The sequence below is a fragment of the Mycteria americana genome, chromosome 2 (assembly GCF_035582795.1).
Source record: "Mycteria americana isolate JAX WOST 10 ecotype Jacksonville Zoo and Gardens chromosome 2, USCA_MyAme_1.0, whole genome shotgun sequence".
Classification (NCBI taxonomy): Eukaryota; Metazoa; Chordata; class Aves; order Ciconiiformes; family Ciconiidae; genus Mycteria; species Mycteria americana.
This window is the reverse complement of record NC_134366.1, coordinates 128,707,528-128,727,239: the sequence shown is the minus strand read 5'-3', so window position 1 is coordinate 128,727,239 and position 19,712 is coordinate 128,707,528. Positions and strand designations below refer to the sequence as shown.

Genomic DNA, 19,712 nt, shown 5'->3' with positions numbered 1-19,712 from the left:
TTTCTCCTCTGAGCTCATTAGATTTAAGAAGCCATCAATGTGTATGGGAACCATTTATCTGAAATTGTAAAGCCATGCAAGAAAATAATTCTCTGCCCTGTTCTGATGTCCACTTAATTACTTTTTCCCTGCACAACTCCTGTGGTTAGTGCTAAGTTTTTAACAATGAAATGCTCTTACAGAAAAGAAAAGCAATCACAGAATCTTTAAATTATAAGTAATGCAAGCCACAAGTCAAAAATAATGTAAGGAACAAATCTAGCTCTACTGTTTGCATGGGAAAAAAATGTGGAAAATAAGACTCAAGTGCATCTAAAGGTTAAAAAGTAGATGGGAAAAATCACCCGCCTGCATTTTTTTCAGACTTGTTTCTTGTAAAAACATTTATTTTGTTGTTGTTTAAACTGACAATCTTATCTGCTGTCCGGCTCATTGCTTTTTAGGCATATGAGAGTGGCAATTATTTTATTTCCTCGTCCTACATTTGTACCCTTTGAAAAGTCTACATAACCTGGTATTTTTTAATCCAACCTTCCCCCACAAACTATGTAAGAGAACAATATACCTCTTTCTCTCCTTACCTCCTCCTCCAATAACTACAGGCTGAGACTGATGACGAAGTTTCTTAGTGCAAAGAGCTGCCTTGACCCTTCCTTTCTAAACCAGTAAGTAAATGCCATACAAAAACTCTTATATCCTCCCAACACACCACAAGTATCTTACATTATAAGGATGATCTTGTTGAGTCCTGTAAAGGAGGAACATATTAGCCAAAGCTCACCATTGGTGAAGTTTCCTGGTATACAGCTATATAATCTGGTTTCACAAGCAGCTCTGTAAAACTGTTACATTACTGTCTGTAATATTGTTAATTCTTTTCTCTGTACATGTCTGCAAAGAACAGAGTGAAAGGAAATATGATGCTTTATCTATAATTGCCACAACTAAAAGGTCTTTTTTCTAATTCTGTCTTAAACACATAATGCATTATTAGATTGGGGTATCCACCCCCAAGAATGTCTGGAGACCATGATCTTAAATTGGTTCAGAAAGCAACTGAGCTAGCTACTGAAGGATAAAACTCACAATGTCTCTCAGACTTAATAATCTCAATGCAACTTCTGGCTCAGAAACCACCTAAACTGCAATAGAGATCCTCCTCCTCCCACTGCACAACGTTTAACATGGTCTTACACTTTTCTCCCAATACTATTATAATTCAGGACCCAAGCTAGATGAATCTTCAATATAACAATCCTGTGTCATCAGTTTATGAACAACATGTTATTTATTACTTCAGCATTATGCACCTATTTCCAACTTTAGCCCACAACATTATACACTCATGCATTCACATACATGCTCCGAAAGGGAGCTGCAATTACCCTGCTTACCCCAGAAAGAAAGTTCAGTATTGTGGATTTATACTATTTATTCTTTTTATACTGCTAGTTATACTGTCCTCCCATTCCAAAAGATCCTGAAGTGCTTCATATCCTAGACAAATCATGTTATTACCGGAACATACCAGATGTCCAATGAAACTCAGCAACACCAATTTTTTTTTTTTTAATTTCATGATGCTTAAATGTACTTCAGCAAATGCGTATGCTTAAAAAAAAAATAAAGCCATGGTGCTTTTCCAATTATTCATAAAAATGAAAGATTTCAATTAAAAAAAGAAAACCAAACAAAAAAACCCAAACTTACCTTTGCACTTCTCCCTCACCCAATCAAGGAAGCTAAAGAAACTTAGTCTGTGAAGCCTGTCACCAGCTCACTCCAGGGAAGCTAAATGCTTCTTTGGCAAGTCTAGCTACAGCCATCACCCTCTACAAAATCTATGCTGTCTCAAAGGCTCCTCTCTATCCCTATGTCTGTTTAGAAAGCTTTATTAAAAACATAAGGTAAGCATAAACTAGACTACATTAAAAAATACCCTGCAGAAGCCACACAGAGCAGCAGGTGGTAGAGAACTAGAGCTACAAAGGGTACCCACTGCATTGCACCAAGTGAAGATCCATTTGCAACATCATCTTTTGGTATGTGACTTCTCAATTGCTCTGCAGAGAAAGCACCAAGGGTGGCGATGGAAAGAGGACAAAATTCATACACGCTGAAAAGCCCACAGCACACAAACATGGGAATAGCTGTAGTGGAATCTACCAAGGATCATTCTAGCCCCTTACTTTTGTCTCCAACAATGATTAATGTCAGATGTTTAAGGAAGAGTTTAAAACAGGACAAGCATGTGGCAATGCTGCCACAGAATGGTCTCCCCGATTCCAGTTTGTGGCTTCAACTAGAAGCAAGATCTTTGTATTTAATCCTTAACAGATATGTCTTCCATGAGTTTGTCCAATTAGTTTTGTACCCATGTAATCTTTCAGCATCCGTATCATCCTGTAGCAAGGAGCTCTGCAGGGTGAATAAACTCTTTTCTAATGTTCAATCAATCTGCTAGTTCCACTTGTATCTCTTAGCTCTATACAGTACCTAGTCATTTGGTTTACTTCTTCCCATCTGTTTGTGATTCATGGGTTTCTTTCATGTCCTCTCCACAGCAATCTCTTTTTGAGGCTGAAGGTTTCTATTCTACAGAATTTTTCTCATGCAGAAAACATCCCATATATCTGATCACTCTTACCAACTTGCTCTGAAGCTTTTCTAGTTCCACCGCACCTTTTTTTGGTGAATGGGAGGACCAAAACTACTATCCACAAGTACAGCTGATGTGCAAACTTAATGGGTTTTTAAAGTTCCAGTGTTTTTAGCTGCTTTTCAGAGTATTTAAACCCCAGCACAAACCTCAACCCTTCTCATCCATTACTACTTTATGTCAGGATGAAGCTGCTCTGCCCATTGTGTTTGCTTCACAAGCAGACAGTTCCAGTCTGCTTTTCTCACTTAGCTTCAGTGGTCCCTTTCCCATGCACAGGAAGGTGTCAAGGTGTCTGCAAAATACCAACAAGTCATTTCCTCTCAGAAGCATCAAACTTCCCAGCAGCCCCACCGGGATTCCTACAAAGGGAGAACAGGGCTTTCCTCCACTGGTGTAATGACAAGAAAAATACACACAGAGAAACGAGCGTTGTGTGCAGAACACTAGAGGCTGCCACAACAGCACAGCGCTGGCAAGACACCTGATGTGAGGAGCTGCTGCAGCCACCATTTCTGAAGAGTTGCAACCAGATGAGAGTATTCAGTGCACAGAACTAAATAGTTGTATTAGGCAAGAGAGAACCAGTGAACTGAGACCGAGCAATGACAGGTGAGGGTGAATGGGGACAGGTGAGTGAAATAGTGACCGTGCTAGGAAGAGGAGACAGAGTGGGAGGAGAACAACTGGGACTGAGTCAAAAAGTATGCCACTGTGCTGGGACGGAGCAGTTAATCAACAGCCAGGTGCAACAGCTTCTTCATGTGTCCAGGAAGTGGGAATAATAAAGCTGGGCTGAAGCTGCGAGTAGTGGGAGAGATATCATATGAAGTAACTATTTATGAGCACATTTCCAGAGAGACCAAGGACGGACAAAGATAAAATCATCAAGTAGTCAAGGCTGCTGCCCTGGTCTGAAGGCAAATAGTGATATGCTAAAGGAGGAAAAAAAAAAAAAAAAGCTGCAGCAGCAGCGTTGCATGCAGCTGGCATATACAGGAGAGTGTGCTAACAGATTCCCGTAGAGCAGGCAAAATCCTCTTTAGCATGTTACAGTTACGGAGTTACAGCCCATCGCTACAGACGGTCTCCACAGAAAGGGTTAATCAGTCACCAGCGTTATTAGTCTGGAATGTAAGTGTCCCGATAACAAAAGAACTGTAAATCTGAATTGTCATCCACAGATGATTCAGATGTTTGTATAGAAACTGTTTATCACAAAGCAAGAGCAACAGAACATGACACAGACCCTGCCAAACTGGATATGAGAGGCATTAGGATTTCACCCCACCCCAGTCCCATCTCATTGTCCCCAAGAAAGCCACCCCCCCCGCCCAACAAAAGTTCCCACCTCCAAATTTCTTAAGTTTTATTATAAACATTCTCTGTTTTATTCCATTTGTTCTGCCCCCATTTACTCCTCTCTTATCTATCCAGCACACCTCCACGTTGCAATGGGAGCCAGGAACAAACGTCCTGTTCCCCATACCATACCACCAAACTGCATTCTTTCCAAGCAAAAGATACAGTGGTGTGACTGAAAAAACTCACAAAACAAAACAAAAACCCCACATAGCTGCCTTCTTCCATGCAAGATAAAAACAAGCACAGGCATACAAGAGCTTCATCCATTAAAGAGAGGGAGAAACACACTGGAAAAACCTCGGGGCGGGGGGGGGGGGGGGGGGGGTAATAACCCCAAGGTTCATATAGAATAGTTTCTAAACTTTGTTCTTCCTGTGTTTCTTAGATATTCTAAATTTATTTCCAGATCTTCACAATTCAATAGATTCTACAGAGAGCCAGTATACACTGACCCTTACCACCAGAGGAACAGTTCTGTTTCAGTGAAAAGTGACAAGAAACTCATAAGAAGATGAAGCCTAAATACAGGGATAGTTGGATGATTTTGTACACCTTACGCTTTACTTGTTCTACCAGGAATTGGATGACCTTGGACATTTACATATCATATTTTCACTTAATAGCCATTCTATAAGCAGTATTACACATGCTTTTTTTTTTTTTTGCGATAGCCGTGCATATGTCTGTCTTGTATTGCTGTGACAAACCCCTAGATCAGTCAGGTTCACTTGTGAACAGATGCAAGTGCAACTGCATTAGGTACCTTAAAAGGACAAGAAATGTTTTTTTCACCACTGGATGCAACAAACATGCCTGGTAGTAAAAGAGCATTTTACTTTCCCTGATATATTCGGGCCTTCGCTTGATGCAATTAACTGGCATAATGGATGACAGAACCAGCCACTAAAAGATCATAAAATTATTTTTAAAACAAAGTAACAACCCACAAGAAAGACTGAACCAAAGGCTTTTAGAGAATTAAAGCTATTAGGCAATCTGCTCTGTTCAGGTCTCCTTCCTGAACCACCGTATTCAGAAAGCACATTTATCAGAACAAGAAATTATTAAGACTGGTCGGTCCTATGTATTCCACTAAAACTTCTCTTCCACTATTTCCTTCAAAAAGGATTTCAAACAAATTCAAACCAATCTCTCCTCCAATTTGGCCTGAGGAGTCCTGAGACAGTTTGGAAGACAAAGTTAGACAAATCAAAACCCAGCAGCTTTCTCACTGTCATGGCTCTTTGCAGAGCATAAAACTATTAGCAAATTATCCATAATGGCAAACAACAGAGAGCCTCACCAGAGGTGGGGAAAAAAGACAAAAGCCTTCAACTTCCTATTAATGTTGTTAACTCCACTGGCTTTATCCTTTCTCTCCTTTCAGAGGAGAGCACTGCACTCCAGCAGTGCATGCTCTCCTCCTTCCTGTAGCTTCTTCTGCTGTAGCACCACGCAGGCTACCAACGGGAGACAGACGAGACCCTCTTTCTTTGCTTCACCTCTTGAGATGGAGGTCAGGGCCCTGACAAGGCAAACATCTACCGCTTTGCTTCTCCCTAGTACTTCTGAAGACCCTCTGCAGTGCTGTGAAGAGAGCCATGCTGCCGAGAGGTGCCAGGCCTGAGGAAACACAGATACCTCCTGCAGCATGCAGCCACAGGAAAACTAACACAGGTCACTTCAATCTTGTTTAAAACATCAGGCAAACGTGGGGGGGGGGGGGGGGGGGGGGGGAGACAGCAAAGAGGGGGGTATTCGATACATGGATGCCGAGATAGCAATGCTGTCAGCTGCACTTAAAGTTGTTGCTCTCCAGAGCTGTGCAAGAAAGAATATGGGGCTCAGCTGAAGCCTTAAGTTAAACAAAGCAGAGGGGCTGGATTAGCATGCACAAACAGCCCGGAGCTTCAAACAACATAAAAATACAGTCTGGGAATGACAGCACAAGGCAGCAAGGTCTAAAGTCTGTTTATGTCACTGAGATAGCTCCTGCAATCCATCAGATTTTGTACATTCAGAATGTGGTACACAGGAGTCTCTGTTATACTTACTTAGTAAGACATCCAGGGAATTTCACAAACCAGGCACAAAGAAGTACAGCTACCTCAGTGATACTCTGGATCACCTACAAGAGCATACATACATACACACATGCAAGCACCTGTAAGTATGACTACTGTGATCAAAGAAACTTCCTTCAATATGGGCACCAGGGACTTTCAACATTTCTACAACACTGAAAAGACACTTAATGAGTGTCAAGACACTCATATGACTGACTGCGGCATTCTTGATAATGAGGCAATTCAGCTACACTGAGATTTGAACTCAGAATTATGAAAAAAGTCTTCCCAAAATACTTTAAACCCTCAAAGCAAGGAACATCTTAGCCAGTTAGGTATTAGCTGAGCTAATATCTTCAATCCTGATTTAAAATTAATGGGGTCATTGTTTAACTGGAGACTTAAGAGAAGCTAGTTTTCATACAGATAGTCACAGCTCACCCAGAAACATGCTGTTTCCTATTCTGATAATCTGAGCAAATAATGGAAACTAGAAGTTGAGAGGGGAACTATTGTCTGTGACTAAGGAAAAAAGCTTCAAGGCTTCATTTCTGCATCAGAAGATGCAGAGACATCCCTGCAGATGGGATGTAGCAGAAAGCAGCTGGTGCACAACTTCAGTTTTGTCTAGTAGTTCAGGTACAAATCATTCCACCTCGCTGACATGAACGCAAAAGGCATCTGTTTCTGTTATGACTACTGACTTGCAGTCTTTTGATTAACAGGTCTGGCCTAAAAAGCCCACCTGAAGAGCCCTGCTAGAAGAGACCAGTTCTACCCAGAAAAGTAAGGTTCCAGTTTTTAGGGAGACAGAGAGGAGAGAGGCAAGGAAGGAAGAAGGATGTTGCCCAGACTGGTTATGCTGTCTCCATCCTTAGAGTTTTCCAAGATTCAACTGGATAAAGGCCTAAGCAACCTTGTCTGACCTTGCACCTGAGCCTGCTTTGTGCAGGTTGAACTGGAGACATTTTGAAGTCCTTTCCAACCTGAATTATTCCATGAAGTACACGTTTAGAAATAATAGTAAGCTGGTGGGTATTCTTGTATATATGCTAATAAGCTTCCTTTGGTAATGGACGGACAAAAATAATTGCTTGCAACAACACAGTTGTAACAGCACCCTTTATCAGTGTTAAGTCATCAGTCTGACAGGATGACACAAATTCCATTTGCCATAATAATGATTCCCTACCTTGAGATAACCTATTTTAAATTCTGTTACACAACAATAGTTCTAGACTCAATTCTAATTACCGAGCCAATGATAGTTATAATTGCCATTATAATGGATCAAGAGAGCAAGGACATAAAAGCAGGCCCAGAAATAACAGCAAAATCTTGGCCTACTCACCTTTTAAGTGATCTCTTCAGAATTTCATTAGGTATGTTGAATCCCCCTCAATGTAATACCACAGAATGACAGAGTTTGGGTTTTTTTAAAAGCAAAGTTAAGACAGTAATAAATCCATGAACTAAGCAACTGAGTGAACCTTATTTTGACAGACGAGAAGGCCTCAGATAAAAGACATACACCTACGTACATCCATGCGCAGGAAGGACTTCTCAAATAATGCGTTCTTCCCTCAGGGAAAACCCAAAAATTAACATTTTGCACAACATTACAATGATTTTTGCATGAGACTCAACAACATCACACCAGATCCCCCACTGTCAGCACACACAGACTGCAGCACAACAGAGAGCTGAGAACACGGTGGTGATCCATTTAAAAGAGTTTTGAAACATATAAAACATGACGATTCTCTTTTTCAGTTGTCTATCATCATACAGCAAGATACTCTGGGGCTATTACAATTCTATAAGTATTTAAAAGAAACAAGCTCTTCACCATGTGGCTTTCTGATGAATTTTCACCCAAATTAGAAGATCAGCAGACAAGCTTATTAGTGTGCTCTGCAATAAAGAGGGTCTGCTATAACCAGCTAAGCTTTATTAAAGCTGCATAGCAAGTACAGAAGACTATCTAATTCCTACACATTAGCAATATAAAGGGCAAAACATTCTCCTCACACCATTCTGGGATAAATCTCACTTGCCCTGCATATAAAGCAAGCAAACCTGGCTACCCATCAGAAACTGGTAAGTAGACTTAACACATGGGACAATGAAAAGACTGTATTCTGTAAGATACCAAAATTATATACTCCATAAACATGCTGGCCTACTTTAAGGGATTAAGTTACAGAAAATGTTTTAAGGAGGGATCTGAGTACAGAAGACGATGCCACTCCGTGCACAGGGCCAGAGAAAGTTCCCAGGAGGTAGTATGGCAGGAAACACAAATTCAGATACAAAAGCACTAGATTTCATTTAAACCCTAGCATTAAAATATTTAGACATTGAAAATAATTCAGAGATGAACAATTCTTAGAAAATATGGAACTTCAGCTCATAAGAAAGGTCTCTGCATAAGTCAGGCAAAAAGTAGTCATTACCAATGCATAAAAATTTAGATCAATTTTGAGGTGATTACATGGTGCTCTTCTGAAAAACATGTATGCTGAAAAATTAATGTTAATGATTAATCCTTATTTTAGCACCATAGTCTCCAAGAAAAAGGTCAACTAGGCATCCACAGGCAACTGAAAGCAGAGGAACTCTCAGAATAAAACCATCTGGGATCAGGCCTTGCCAGATCTTTGTCCTGCATCACCTTAAGCAAAAATTCAACCAGTTACAGGTCAAAGGGAAGTTAACAGTTAAAAAATAACTCTCCCATCCCCTAAAAATATACAAAGGAAAGTAAAGCATGACCATGTCATACCTTGTACATGTTTTCTTCAAAAATTCTGAATTGAACTGAAACCAAAAATTAGCTAACAGCTGCTCACCACAAGACCAGCTTCAACTTGCCTTCCTCATTATCCTCTACCAAGCAGCTTCACACGTCAGAGGTGGCTAGTTGATAGGAAAGGCACAGCACAAGGACTTGGAACATAAACTGAATCGGGACTGTAGCTTTACATCCTACAGATAAGCATGAGTTTTATCTTCATACCAAAACAATACATGAAGTCTTTCTACATAGTTATCACTGAATAGAGGCAATTTTCAAATTAGATCTATTGGTATATAAGGGGGGGGACGGGACCCATAAAGTTATTCATTTTTTGAGATTTCCCATTAGAAACCTAGTACACTCCTACCACGAGTAAATACTACCATAAAGATATTTTGGCAGCAATCCTAAACCTCCAGAACCTCTCAGTATTTGGCATATTTTGAAGTGGGGTAAAATAAATTTCACGGTCTTTTGATTATCCACACACTCCATTAGGTTCCAGAGATTTAGTAAATACCACAAAAAAGATGTTATATCAACATTTGGCTTTTTTTTCTTCCCCCACCATGAACTAGGCCACAAAATTAAGAGGCCTTCTTAAAGAATACTCATACAGCAAATGACTTTCTATAGTGAACACTGCTTTTCTATTCTCCCTTGGAAACCTCTCAAACAGCTCACCTGCAATTTTTTCTAGGAAAACAGCATATCCCAAGTAAAGCAATACAAAGACTGCAACAAACACGGCGATCACTGGAGATTTACCCTCCTGCATAGACCAAATTCCCAGCAGAAAGTTTACTGGTGAGGCTGACCACCCATGAAAATTACCACCGCACGACACTCCAACTGGGAAGGGAGAAGGGGAAATATGCAGAGGCATCCTCAGATTCCCAATGTACCCACATCTTTTGTAGTAGCATAACCATTCTGGTTAGGATTAAAAACTTTTTATTACAGTATGGTTGCAGCTGAAAAAGCCCTCATGAGCACCATTTACTAATATGAACGTGTCTCGTAACATTTATCCAACTCTCCATCTACATTGGGGTAAGTCATGTTGGTATAATAAAAGCAGAACAACTTTTACTGCTTGCATAAATCCCAGTTGTGTTTTCCCAGGTTTATGCAGGCCATGCGGTCTCTTCTGACGCTGCTGCCCAGGACCTGAGCTACTTTAAATCAATTCTTCAAGAACCTGAAAAATGCTTGACTAACCCTTCCTGAACTCTGAGGTACAGATGCTAAACTGCTATGCACACCCATGTGAACGAGTGGAAAGCTGGATCGCACGTGTTGCCACAGCAGCGGGCATGCTGCCATGCACTATGTCCAGACCCACTTTTTTCACCCTCCAGCTGCAGCAAAGCCGCATCCCCAGGGAGGCAGCAGGACCCTGCTATGGAACTGATTCACTGGGGAACTGGAGACTGCTCTTCCCTCTGCGAGCAGAACTCACTATCACACTCCATCTATACTCTCTCACAGTGATTTTAATAAAGAATAGATACATAAATTTAAATGAGTTTTGGTAAGGGTTAATCCGCTTCGGTAAGAGCCTTCCCCATCCCCACCTCTACCGCCGGCCGAAGCCCGGCCCGTTTCCCTCCCTCGTCCGCAGCCGGTGGCACCGCTTCAGCCTGCGTGCCAGGACCGGCCCCGGCGCTCTCCGCGCTGCCGGCAAAACAGCCGCCGGAGGGCCGCGCCCGCGGGAGGCGGCGGCCGGATGGGCAGGCGGGGCCGGGGCCCGGGCCGCGCCCGCCGCCGCGCAGCCCGGGCCTGCGGCGCCCTCTGCCGGGGCCCCGCCGGGAGCGCCCCGCCGCGGCCCCGGAAGCCCAGCGCCGCCCGACGGAGCGGGCTCGGGGCGGCCCTGGCCGCAGGCGGGAGGGAGCGGGTGTCCCCTGCGGCTTCCGTGCCTCGGGCGGCGCCGGCAGCCAAACCTGGCTGCGCCAGGGCTGCCCGAGCAAGGCTCTCCGGCTCCCTCCCAGCGCTCCGCCACCCGCCCCTCGTCCAGCGGAAGTTTCCCCTGCTGCCGGGTGACCACTGCCCCTTGCCCTCTCGCTGGGCTCCTCTGAGACGGGCCAGAGCCCTCCTCGGCCTCCCCCAGGACAGGCAAACCCAGTCCCTCCACGCTGCCCGCCTGTGCCAGCCCCAGCCGGCTGGGCAGCCCGGCTGTTAGCCTCTCCCTCGCATCCTGGAGAGAGTGGCTCGGGGGTGAGGCGCTTGCGGATGCAGCCAGCCTCCAGCACCAGAGGTTAAACGTTAACTTTGCCTAGGATAGCATCAAGTCTCAAGTCTTTTAATACAAGTCATTTCACTGTACGACACTAAATAAAGATCAACATATCTGCCATCTATTCTATACTTGATACAGCATGCCTTCTTTATAAATAATGTTATATTTTCTACAGTAAAAAGAAAAAAATACTACCAAATCTTAGCTGGTATGATTCAATATTTACTGCTGCCCCTTTCGTGATCTCTGCAATCCTCATCACTTTTCACTGATGTAGGGAGTCCTGTAATTAGTCCCTTATCATTGCTCTCAGAACACGCTCTAGTCACAATACCTGGATTTTATATAGTCAAGGTCTCAAAGTACTGAAAAGAAATACGTAACTGTCTCGCCCACCACATTACAGGAAATTTGGACATCAACTTGCGACAGGCAGCCAGGGGCTGTAGAGAATCCAGATCATCACATCTCTGGTGAGAAGCCTACCCGCTTGATCATGTTTTTGCACACACATTGAAATACAAGAAATTCCATTTAAATGCAAGAACAAACTTCCGTATTGCGAGCATGACCAAGCACTGGCACAGGTTGCCCAGAGAGGTTGTGAAGTCTCCAGCCTTGAAGATACTCAAAAGCCAACTGGACACATCCCTGAGCAACCGGCTCCAGCTCACCCTGCTTCGAGCAGAGGGGTTCAACCAGACGATCTCCAGAGGTGCCTTCCCGTCTCAGTCATCCCATGATTCAGTGACCACATTACCAAGCTCTAGGTGTGGGGCACTGCTTGGTTTTGAGGTTTGGCAGTCAGAGAAAATGCCTTGAAATTCTTGTGTACAGAATTCCTTCTGGAGAGATGAGGTAAGCAAAAACCTCATGCTCCTCCAAATTAAATGCAATCAAATATGAATACACTCCAGAATTATAGTAGAAGCTTTTCTTTTTTTTTTTTTTAAACCTGAAACAGTTTCTCACCTTACAGAGCTCATCATTCTCCTCTTCGACAGGCAGAGAATTAAGATTTGTGCAGGAGTCCGAATCTGATATCTCCAGTGAGCTGTCACCTTTTTCTGATCCATCACACCTATCGGTAGAATCACTATCCTTCTCCCAATCAATGAACTCTGATTCATCTAAAATAAAAATATTTGTAAAAATATTTTTTCTTAATCATCATATATTATTCATAAGCATGAAGTCAAACAGTGTAATACTACGATTATGCCTCACTTGGGAAAAGTGCAGTTACTTTTTACGTATGTTCAACTGATCTTTACGTTTAACTATTCTGTGACCCTGTCTCTCATAAAAGCTAAATCCGACTAGCAGACAATAGAAGCTTCTGTGAAGAAAGATACAAAAATTACATTTAAAAAAAAGGTTTCAAAGTACTGCCCATAAGGAGACAGTATATTTAACTGCTTAGGTTTTTTTAGTTTAGTTATTACTAGTTTTCCTAGGTTTTAGTTAGGGTTTTTTTTTGCCCAGTTGCATTGGATTTTCCAAGTGCACTTGTTCAGAATTAACTGTTCTAACCAAATACTTCAAGACCTGGAACAGCTGAAAATTTGGCATAAGTTAACATCAGCTATAAGTGGTAACCTGCATAGAGAAATTAAAAAGCTAGTTGAAACAGTCATCTCCTAAAACACCATGGCTAAATACACAGGTCTGCAAATCAAACCTCTAAGCACAGCAGACAGAGGATTGTTTTGGATAAATTAATAGTAACAGGCACAAGAAAAGATGGAGTTTTTTCAAAAAAACCCCACAACAAAAAGGCAATAAACAAAGACAGAGATGCAGAACAGTCCTTCCACCATTCTCATGACCAGGTGGTGTTTAATGCAACTCCAAAAGTCCACTCATACCTCCAAGGATCTCCTGAAGGCAGTGGAAGCCTGAGCTGCTGTAGCAGCCCCACCACCCTTCAAGTCCAAGTGCCACAAGGTACCGAGAGGAAGAATCTCATCGTATTTTGTATAAAAGAGCAAGTTTGGAGGAGGAAGGATGAAAGTTTTGTTGGTTTTGCTTTTTTGCTTTTGTAAATATCACATTTCTAACACCAAAAGAGTTATGTACAGGGAAAAGGCAGCAGGGAAAGGAGGCACCTGCAGAATGCTCCAGGGCATCTGTACAGATCCATGGAACTGTGGCAGTACCTTCTGGACTTGGCAGTGCTTCTAAAGTCTAAATCACTAGTTTCTTCATGGAACTCCCAAACTCTGAAGTAACCCAGACAAAATAAACACACAGCTCTGGTGTTGCCTGCTTTTTCATGTGTGTGAATGCATTTCTGTTTCTAACTATGAGAAAGCTTCATCAGAAATTTTAAGCACAGACATTGGTGACCAGGTAGCACAAAGAGGTCTCTCTTGAATCTGTGTGGCAAGCTGCATGCAACTTGTGACAGCAGTATAAATTCCTTAATAAAATATGAGACAATCAGCTTTACCTTGTCACACTCAAGTACTAACACTCTGTCTCTGAAGGTGAACTTCAGGTGAAAGGGCATGTCACTTCAGAATACTTTCTCAGCTATTATCCCCATAATTACAACTGTACCTATATACGCACACACACAGATACATGTGTACAATACTATAATTAGTGTATACGATTGTTACTTGAAAAAGCATGGAAATTACAGTTGTTTTACTCCCCACTGTTTTCAATATATTTTTTGATTTAGAAGAAAAACAGGAAATTACTGGATTTCCTCAGTACTTTCAAACAGATACATAATGCATCAGGGTTTCTTAATTTACAAAGAGAAACCAAATTTTGTTATCTTACAAGAGTAAAAATAAGTCTGTGCATTGTCTCTTAAAAAAAGAGCATTAAAGATTAAAACCTTTAGGATATACTTGCAGGAGAGAAGTGCAATAGAATGATATTAATTGCAGATTACAAAGATTCCTGGTGAGTATTAGATTGCAGTCTAGAAAATGGACAGTCCTTCCATTTCAAAAACAAGGAAAGAAAATTATTAGGAATTACAAAAGACAACCATCAGATATGTCCATGACAGTGTTAAATCAGTTACAAAAATATGGATGAAAGAATCAACTCACAGTGGTGTTTGAACACTTTGCCAGACATCAAGGATGTGAAGTCTAGCTGTAATACTTCAGACCTAGCTGAAGTATTTATTACAAAGCTAACCTGATTTATTTTTCTGGAAGTAGTCACATTGAAAATACTTCCTAACAAGTTCTAACGCAAATTAAATATTCTCCTAATTACCACTCATGTAATGGAGCTGACAAGTAAAGATTTTTCTGTCTTCAGACGCACTTTTTATTCAATTTCTCTCCCCTCTGTCATCCCCTGCTCCATGAATTAGAAAGCAAGTCCTAAGAACAAAACTCATGGTTGTTTGCACAATACAGCTAACAGGGGAAACAAGGAATACTGTGTACCAAAATGAAAACTCACACCACAGAACATGATGCTGTCTGCAGCTGCAAAGTCTGCCACATCTAGTCAGTAGATGCAGACAGCAGTATCACCAGTAGAACAGGGCGGGCAGAGAAAGCTGTTCACAACCTCAGCATCTGTACCACAGCACAGAGAAGGAAATGGTACAAATAAATGTAATATATTGGAATGAACTGACATGCTTTACTCAATGTATAACCTGCCCAACTATGCTCCTTTACTCCAAGGTTTAAAATTTTTGTACATAATTTATACTAAGAGCTTATTCCATACTCAGATGAAATTGTTAAAAAAACCGCCAACTGATTTAACTGAAATAGGATTAGATCATGTCATTTTGTCAGAATGACCTCAAAGAATTTTCATTACAGCACTTGAAGTTGACAGAAGGTTTCTTGACAAATCTGCTTGTGCTTGAACTTACCTTCAGTACTACTGTCCTCTAACAATAAGTCATGTCTGCTAGGTGATTCCTCTGTTTTGGAAGCGTGACTTTTTTTGCTGTGTAACCTTGGAATCAATGTTTTATTTTCCTCATCTGAAAAATCACTGCCACTAGAGGTCCATATTATGCCTTCAGCCTCTTTAGAGCTTTCAGCAGCAGCAGATCCTATTAAAAAGAATTGTAAAGTGTTAGATTGTTACACAAATGTGATACTGTTAATTTTTAAGAATTTAAAATTTTTTCCTGTTCCAAAATAATATAGTTTAAAATTACCAGTTCTGTCACCAGGCATCAGTGATTAATACTGGAGCATTAACTCACACATATTTCTTATATGTACACACATTATTTCATTTTGGTTCTCCACAATAAAATGCTAACACTCATTTTATACAGCAAGGCTATCAATCAGTCCTTCAGCAAAGTGAGGACAAGTAATGACTGTCTGGCATATAGTCCTCTACACACAGTCCTAATGCTCCCGCATGTGCCCTTTCAAAATAGTAAGTGGTTTAAATAAAGACTGTCCTTAGAAGTCTGGGTCTGGGATTTCTCTGACTTTATACAATGAATAACAAATGAACAAAAGTATGCCATCAGTAGAGATGACTTTCCAGTTTTGTCCTAAGAGAAAAAAAAATTTAAACTTTTCAGGAGTAACGAAGAATAGTTGTTTTGTTTTTGAAGTGAGATGTTTAAATTCAAAATACCTTTCTCTATCATTTTTAATAACAAAAGCAAGGAGAAAAGAATTAATGTTTAGCAGTAGAGCATGCAGAATTAGCAATCACAGGAAGGCAGAATTTTCCACTTCCCACAACTACTGAAGTTTTTTAGGTAAATGAGAAGTTAGACAATTACTGGGGATTTGGAATTAGGCGGGAGGGCCCAGAAGAGAGAACCACAACCGTATCTCCTCCTGCAACACAGAGAGGTTCTTTTCAGAAATCTGGAAAAGCATGCTTTTGAACCCCAAAAGGTAGACAAAAGGTGCTCAGTAGGTCACTTAACTCCAACAGAGGCAGCACACCTGCTGGAGCAAGTAGAAATACAAAGACTGAAGAAGTCCCCTCTTTCTTTCCTCTCCTCTGGACTCAAAAAGGGAAAGAACTGGAGGGAGTCAGTAAGTCCTCCTCCTCCTCTTTTATTATGCCTAGAGTTCTTTTTTTATCACAATATTAAACAGACTCAGGTGCATACAGAAGACCGGGAAAGCAGGAAGTTGCCAAATTCTGTTTTTCTGTCTATTGCTCATACTCACAAAATATATGTTTACTCTCATCCCTGCTTGTCTGTCTCTAGCAGAAGAGAGAATTATTTCACCCTCTAACTAGACAGCTAAGTGTTGTTTTTCATTCCCTCCTCTTAAAAATGTGAAGAATTTAAATATCCTGTCCCTGCTAGAACACGCAGTATATACAATATTAGTGATGCCACTTTCATCTGTTCAAGAGCAATAGCTGAAGTGCCTGTAGCTTTGCAGAATATATTTCTGGCACTCTAGGTGAATAGAGGAGCCCAATCACAACAGCATCACATCTGTGTCTCTTAGAAAAATTAGCTTCCGATTACAATAACAGAAGAAGAAAGCAACCAGTATTTTGAGCCAACTTCTACCTTGATAAAGGGCAAAACAAAGTGACAATCTTCTGACAACACTAACATGAGAGAGTTATACCTGCTGCACTTTCAGCAGTTGTTAACAGTGGACCAAGATGCTTCTTAATCCTGGATTTCTTATCAGCAGGTCTCAGAGACTATATTAAAAAGAGACAGAGGGAGATATTTAATCACCAAGGCATTAAAGACTATTTTAACATGTAGTAATATACTCAAAACTGTTGTTATTCACCCACCACAACTTAGTAGAACAATTTCAAATTAGTTTTTCTATCTTCTGCTAGACTGCAATATAATGAGTGAGGTAATAAAGCATGAGAACAGTAACATAAAAGCTGAATTTTTATTGTTTGGGAAAATACTACTGTGACTATGACAGGAATCACATCTGCCCTTGTGAAGAACAACAGCCAGTATTTTCAGCATTAAAATGTCAAAAGTGGGCAGGAAGAGCACGCTTGATAAAGGATGTGCCCTATTCAAAGGTTACAGAAAGAAGCGCTCAGTGGCCCTGTCTCTGATTTTACTAAATTGCACAAGCTATGTGCAATTGCACAAGTACCAAGCTATTGCACAAGCTATTGCACAAGTACCAGAAGAGGAAACAGAAAAGCAACTTGGTTGAAGACGATTTTCAGCATAAAGCACCTCTCGCTCAGAGCTGGCTGAACATCTCTGTTCATGACCAACAAGACCAACACACACACAAAAAATTAAACAATTTGATGTATCATCCAAAAGAGCATCTGCACCAAGATCCACATGTGCAGGGTCATCAAAAAGCAGGATTTTCTACAGTGAATTCATTATTGCAAACATACTCTTTAGATCTAGCAAAAAATCTTCAGATGCAAACTAGAGTCTTTTTGTTCCATATTTTTAGGAAATGCAGTACTCCATCCCAAATGTGAAATTACTTTTGTATCCTTCAGTGTATTGTTGCAATTTTCCAAGTGATAAGTGCTATCTAGAAGGTAACATGTTAACGAATGCTCAGAAAATTACACTAACAAGTTAAGACAATGGCCTTCTGTAACCTTGCTTTCCATTTTTGTCTACTTTGACAGGTATAACAATATGCTGTTAATTGGGAAACAACACAAAAAAGGGCACCACCAATTCAGTCAAGCATGGCAATTGGTTTAACTGTCAGTTTGCATCTCTTTCTTACACAGTTAAGCAAGCCAGTGTTTTACCTCCAGCACTGAAGTGCTCTGAAAACCATCCCCACACCTAAGCCACGCATTGGAAATCGAAGTAGCAGCCACTGATGTCCTGACATTTGATTTTTTCAGCTGTAGGGGAGTCTCATCTGGGAAACGTGTGCATTCTGCATTCCAAAATCGCTTCCGCTATGAGGAAAAACAAACCCATTAAAAACATCATGTACCCATAATCCTTTTCAAGTGAACTTTACTTAATCTAGACCGCCCCTTCTTCTGAATACTTAGAAATATAAATTCCAAGTTTTAATGAGCTGAGGAAAAAAAGCCTTGAACACTTGCAACGATTTTTTATACAACACCATATAATAAGACCACCCAAATGTCATGGGTAAATTTAATTTTTGATAAGTAGACTACTTTCTGTTGATCTAAGTTACATTTTTAATACCTGTTAGCTGCCCAGTGAAGCTGAAAATATTACCCTAAACAGGAACAGCTCAGTAAAATACATTTTAACTAAATAATTCCTCAAATTCACATTTAATCTGATTGAATTCTGTGTTATGAAGAACGTCAAACTAGATAATCACTATCCAGCTCTCCATTAAAGACCAAAACCAAAAAACCCCAGACTCTATCAGCTTTAAGAATTACATTTGTTTTCACAACCATTTCCTAAAAAATGGTAGATGAAGTGTTGCATTCCCCTTACATGGGATGCTGGAAGTCATTTGGACTATCAGGTAAGTCACGAAACAGGATGCTGATTAGCATCCAGTGCTAATTTCATGCAACAGATTTTAGCATCTGAGAATAGCTGAAGCTGAGAGAATTGCCTGTTATCACATCCAAAGTTATCTTTAAGATTCTACACCAGTTTATACATATAAATTGGTCTTAAGCACAATAAACATCTTAGCCCACTCTGCTACTGAAACTTGTCTTACAAAATGTTGCCTATATTATCTGCCTGAATATGTCTGTCTTCTTTTGATATACTTTCTCTCAAGCAACTACAGTTCCTACCTATATTTAAAAATTACTCCAAAGTTATGTTAATCAGCACATACATTTTCAGCCAAACTGGGCAATCAGGACTGTAACATATACTCTGAACTAAGAAACATATGCAAAAAAAAAAAAAGCCTTTGGCAACTTTTGCCCATTTTTTAACTGATAACGTGTATTTGTTTCCTCTAGATCACTTGAGTGCTTGCAAGGATAGAACAAGTACTTTCCAAAAGCATACAGTAAGCAGCATCTTGATTCACCCCTCCAGTCAGCCAGTCCTGTTGTCGCATGGTGAGAAGACAAAGTAAAACAAATGGGCTTTGCAGTTTCCCCTGATGGCAGCTGACCTTGCTAAGAGCCTCTTCTAAAACCGCTGGGGGTATTTACATTGAAAAGCAGCTACTACAAGAGGTCATTATCACCAAAGTCAAACTATCCCCGTAACTGCTCCCGCTGGTATATAAATGAGAAGTACAACCTTGAATCCGATGTGGTATTAAATAAGGAATCAAAAGCACTTTAATGAGGACATGATGTCAAGTAAGGAGTCTATGGCAGTTTAAACAAGAAGGGTTAACATTATTACACAAAGAGAATTTAAATCCTGCTTTCCTCCCCGTGAAGATGCTGGCCCAAGCCTCCATTTCCAGAAAGCTTAGGCATGAACCTCTACATTGTGCTATCCTCTTGGTAAGTACTCTTGCCCCTGCACAGAAGAAAGCATGGACGGGGAAAATACTAATAACTGAAACATGTCAAGACCCATTTTTTGGTTCTGCGGCAAAATGTCACAGCAAGGCTTCACTCCAGTTGGAGACATTCGCTTCACCTTCACCCAGAGTGAATGACTTCTGCCAGGCTCAGAGTTAACAGCACAGCCAGCAGTGCACCAAGGCTCAAAAC

The 19,712-nt window shown here is 40.8% G+C and overlaps 1 protein-coding gene across 3 annotated transcripts in view; it reads right to left on the bottom strand.

Moving 5' to 3' along the window:
- Window positions 1-19,712, bottom strand: part of SPIDR (scaffold protein involved in DNA repair) — a 207,934-nt gene that overhangs the window by 181,326 nt on the left and 6,896 nt on the right. For all 3 annotated transcript variants that reach the window (XR_012774445.1, XM_075494604.1, XM_075494605.1), the window contains exons 2-5: window positions 17,829-17,984; window positions 16,691-16,769; window positions 14,992-15,177; window positions 12,102-12,259 (exon numbers count right to left, since the gene is read on the bottom strand). Coding sequence is in view for 2 of the 3 variants with exons in the window: in XM_075494604.1 (XP_075350719.1) it covers window positions 12,102-12,259; window positions 14,992-15,177; window positions 16,691-16,769; window positions 17,829-17,984 (579 nt within the window). In the remaining variant the exon portion in view is untranslated. The remainder of the gene's footprint in view (window positions 1-12,101; window positions 12,260-14,991; window positions 15,178-16,690; window positions 16,770-17,828; window positions 17,985-19,712) is intronic.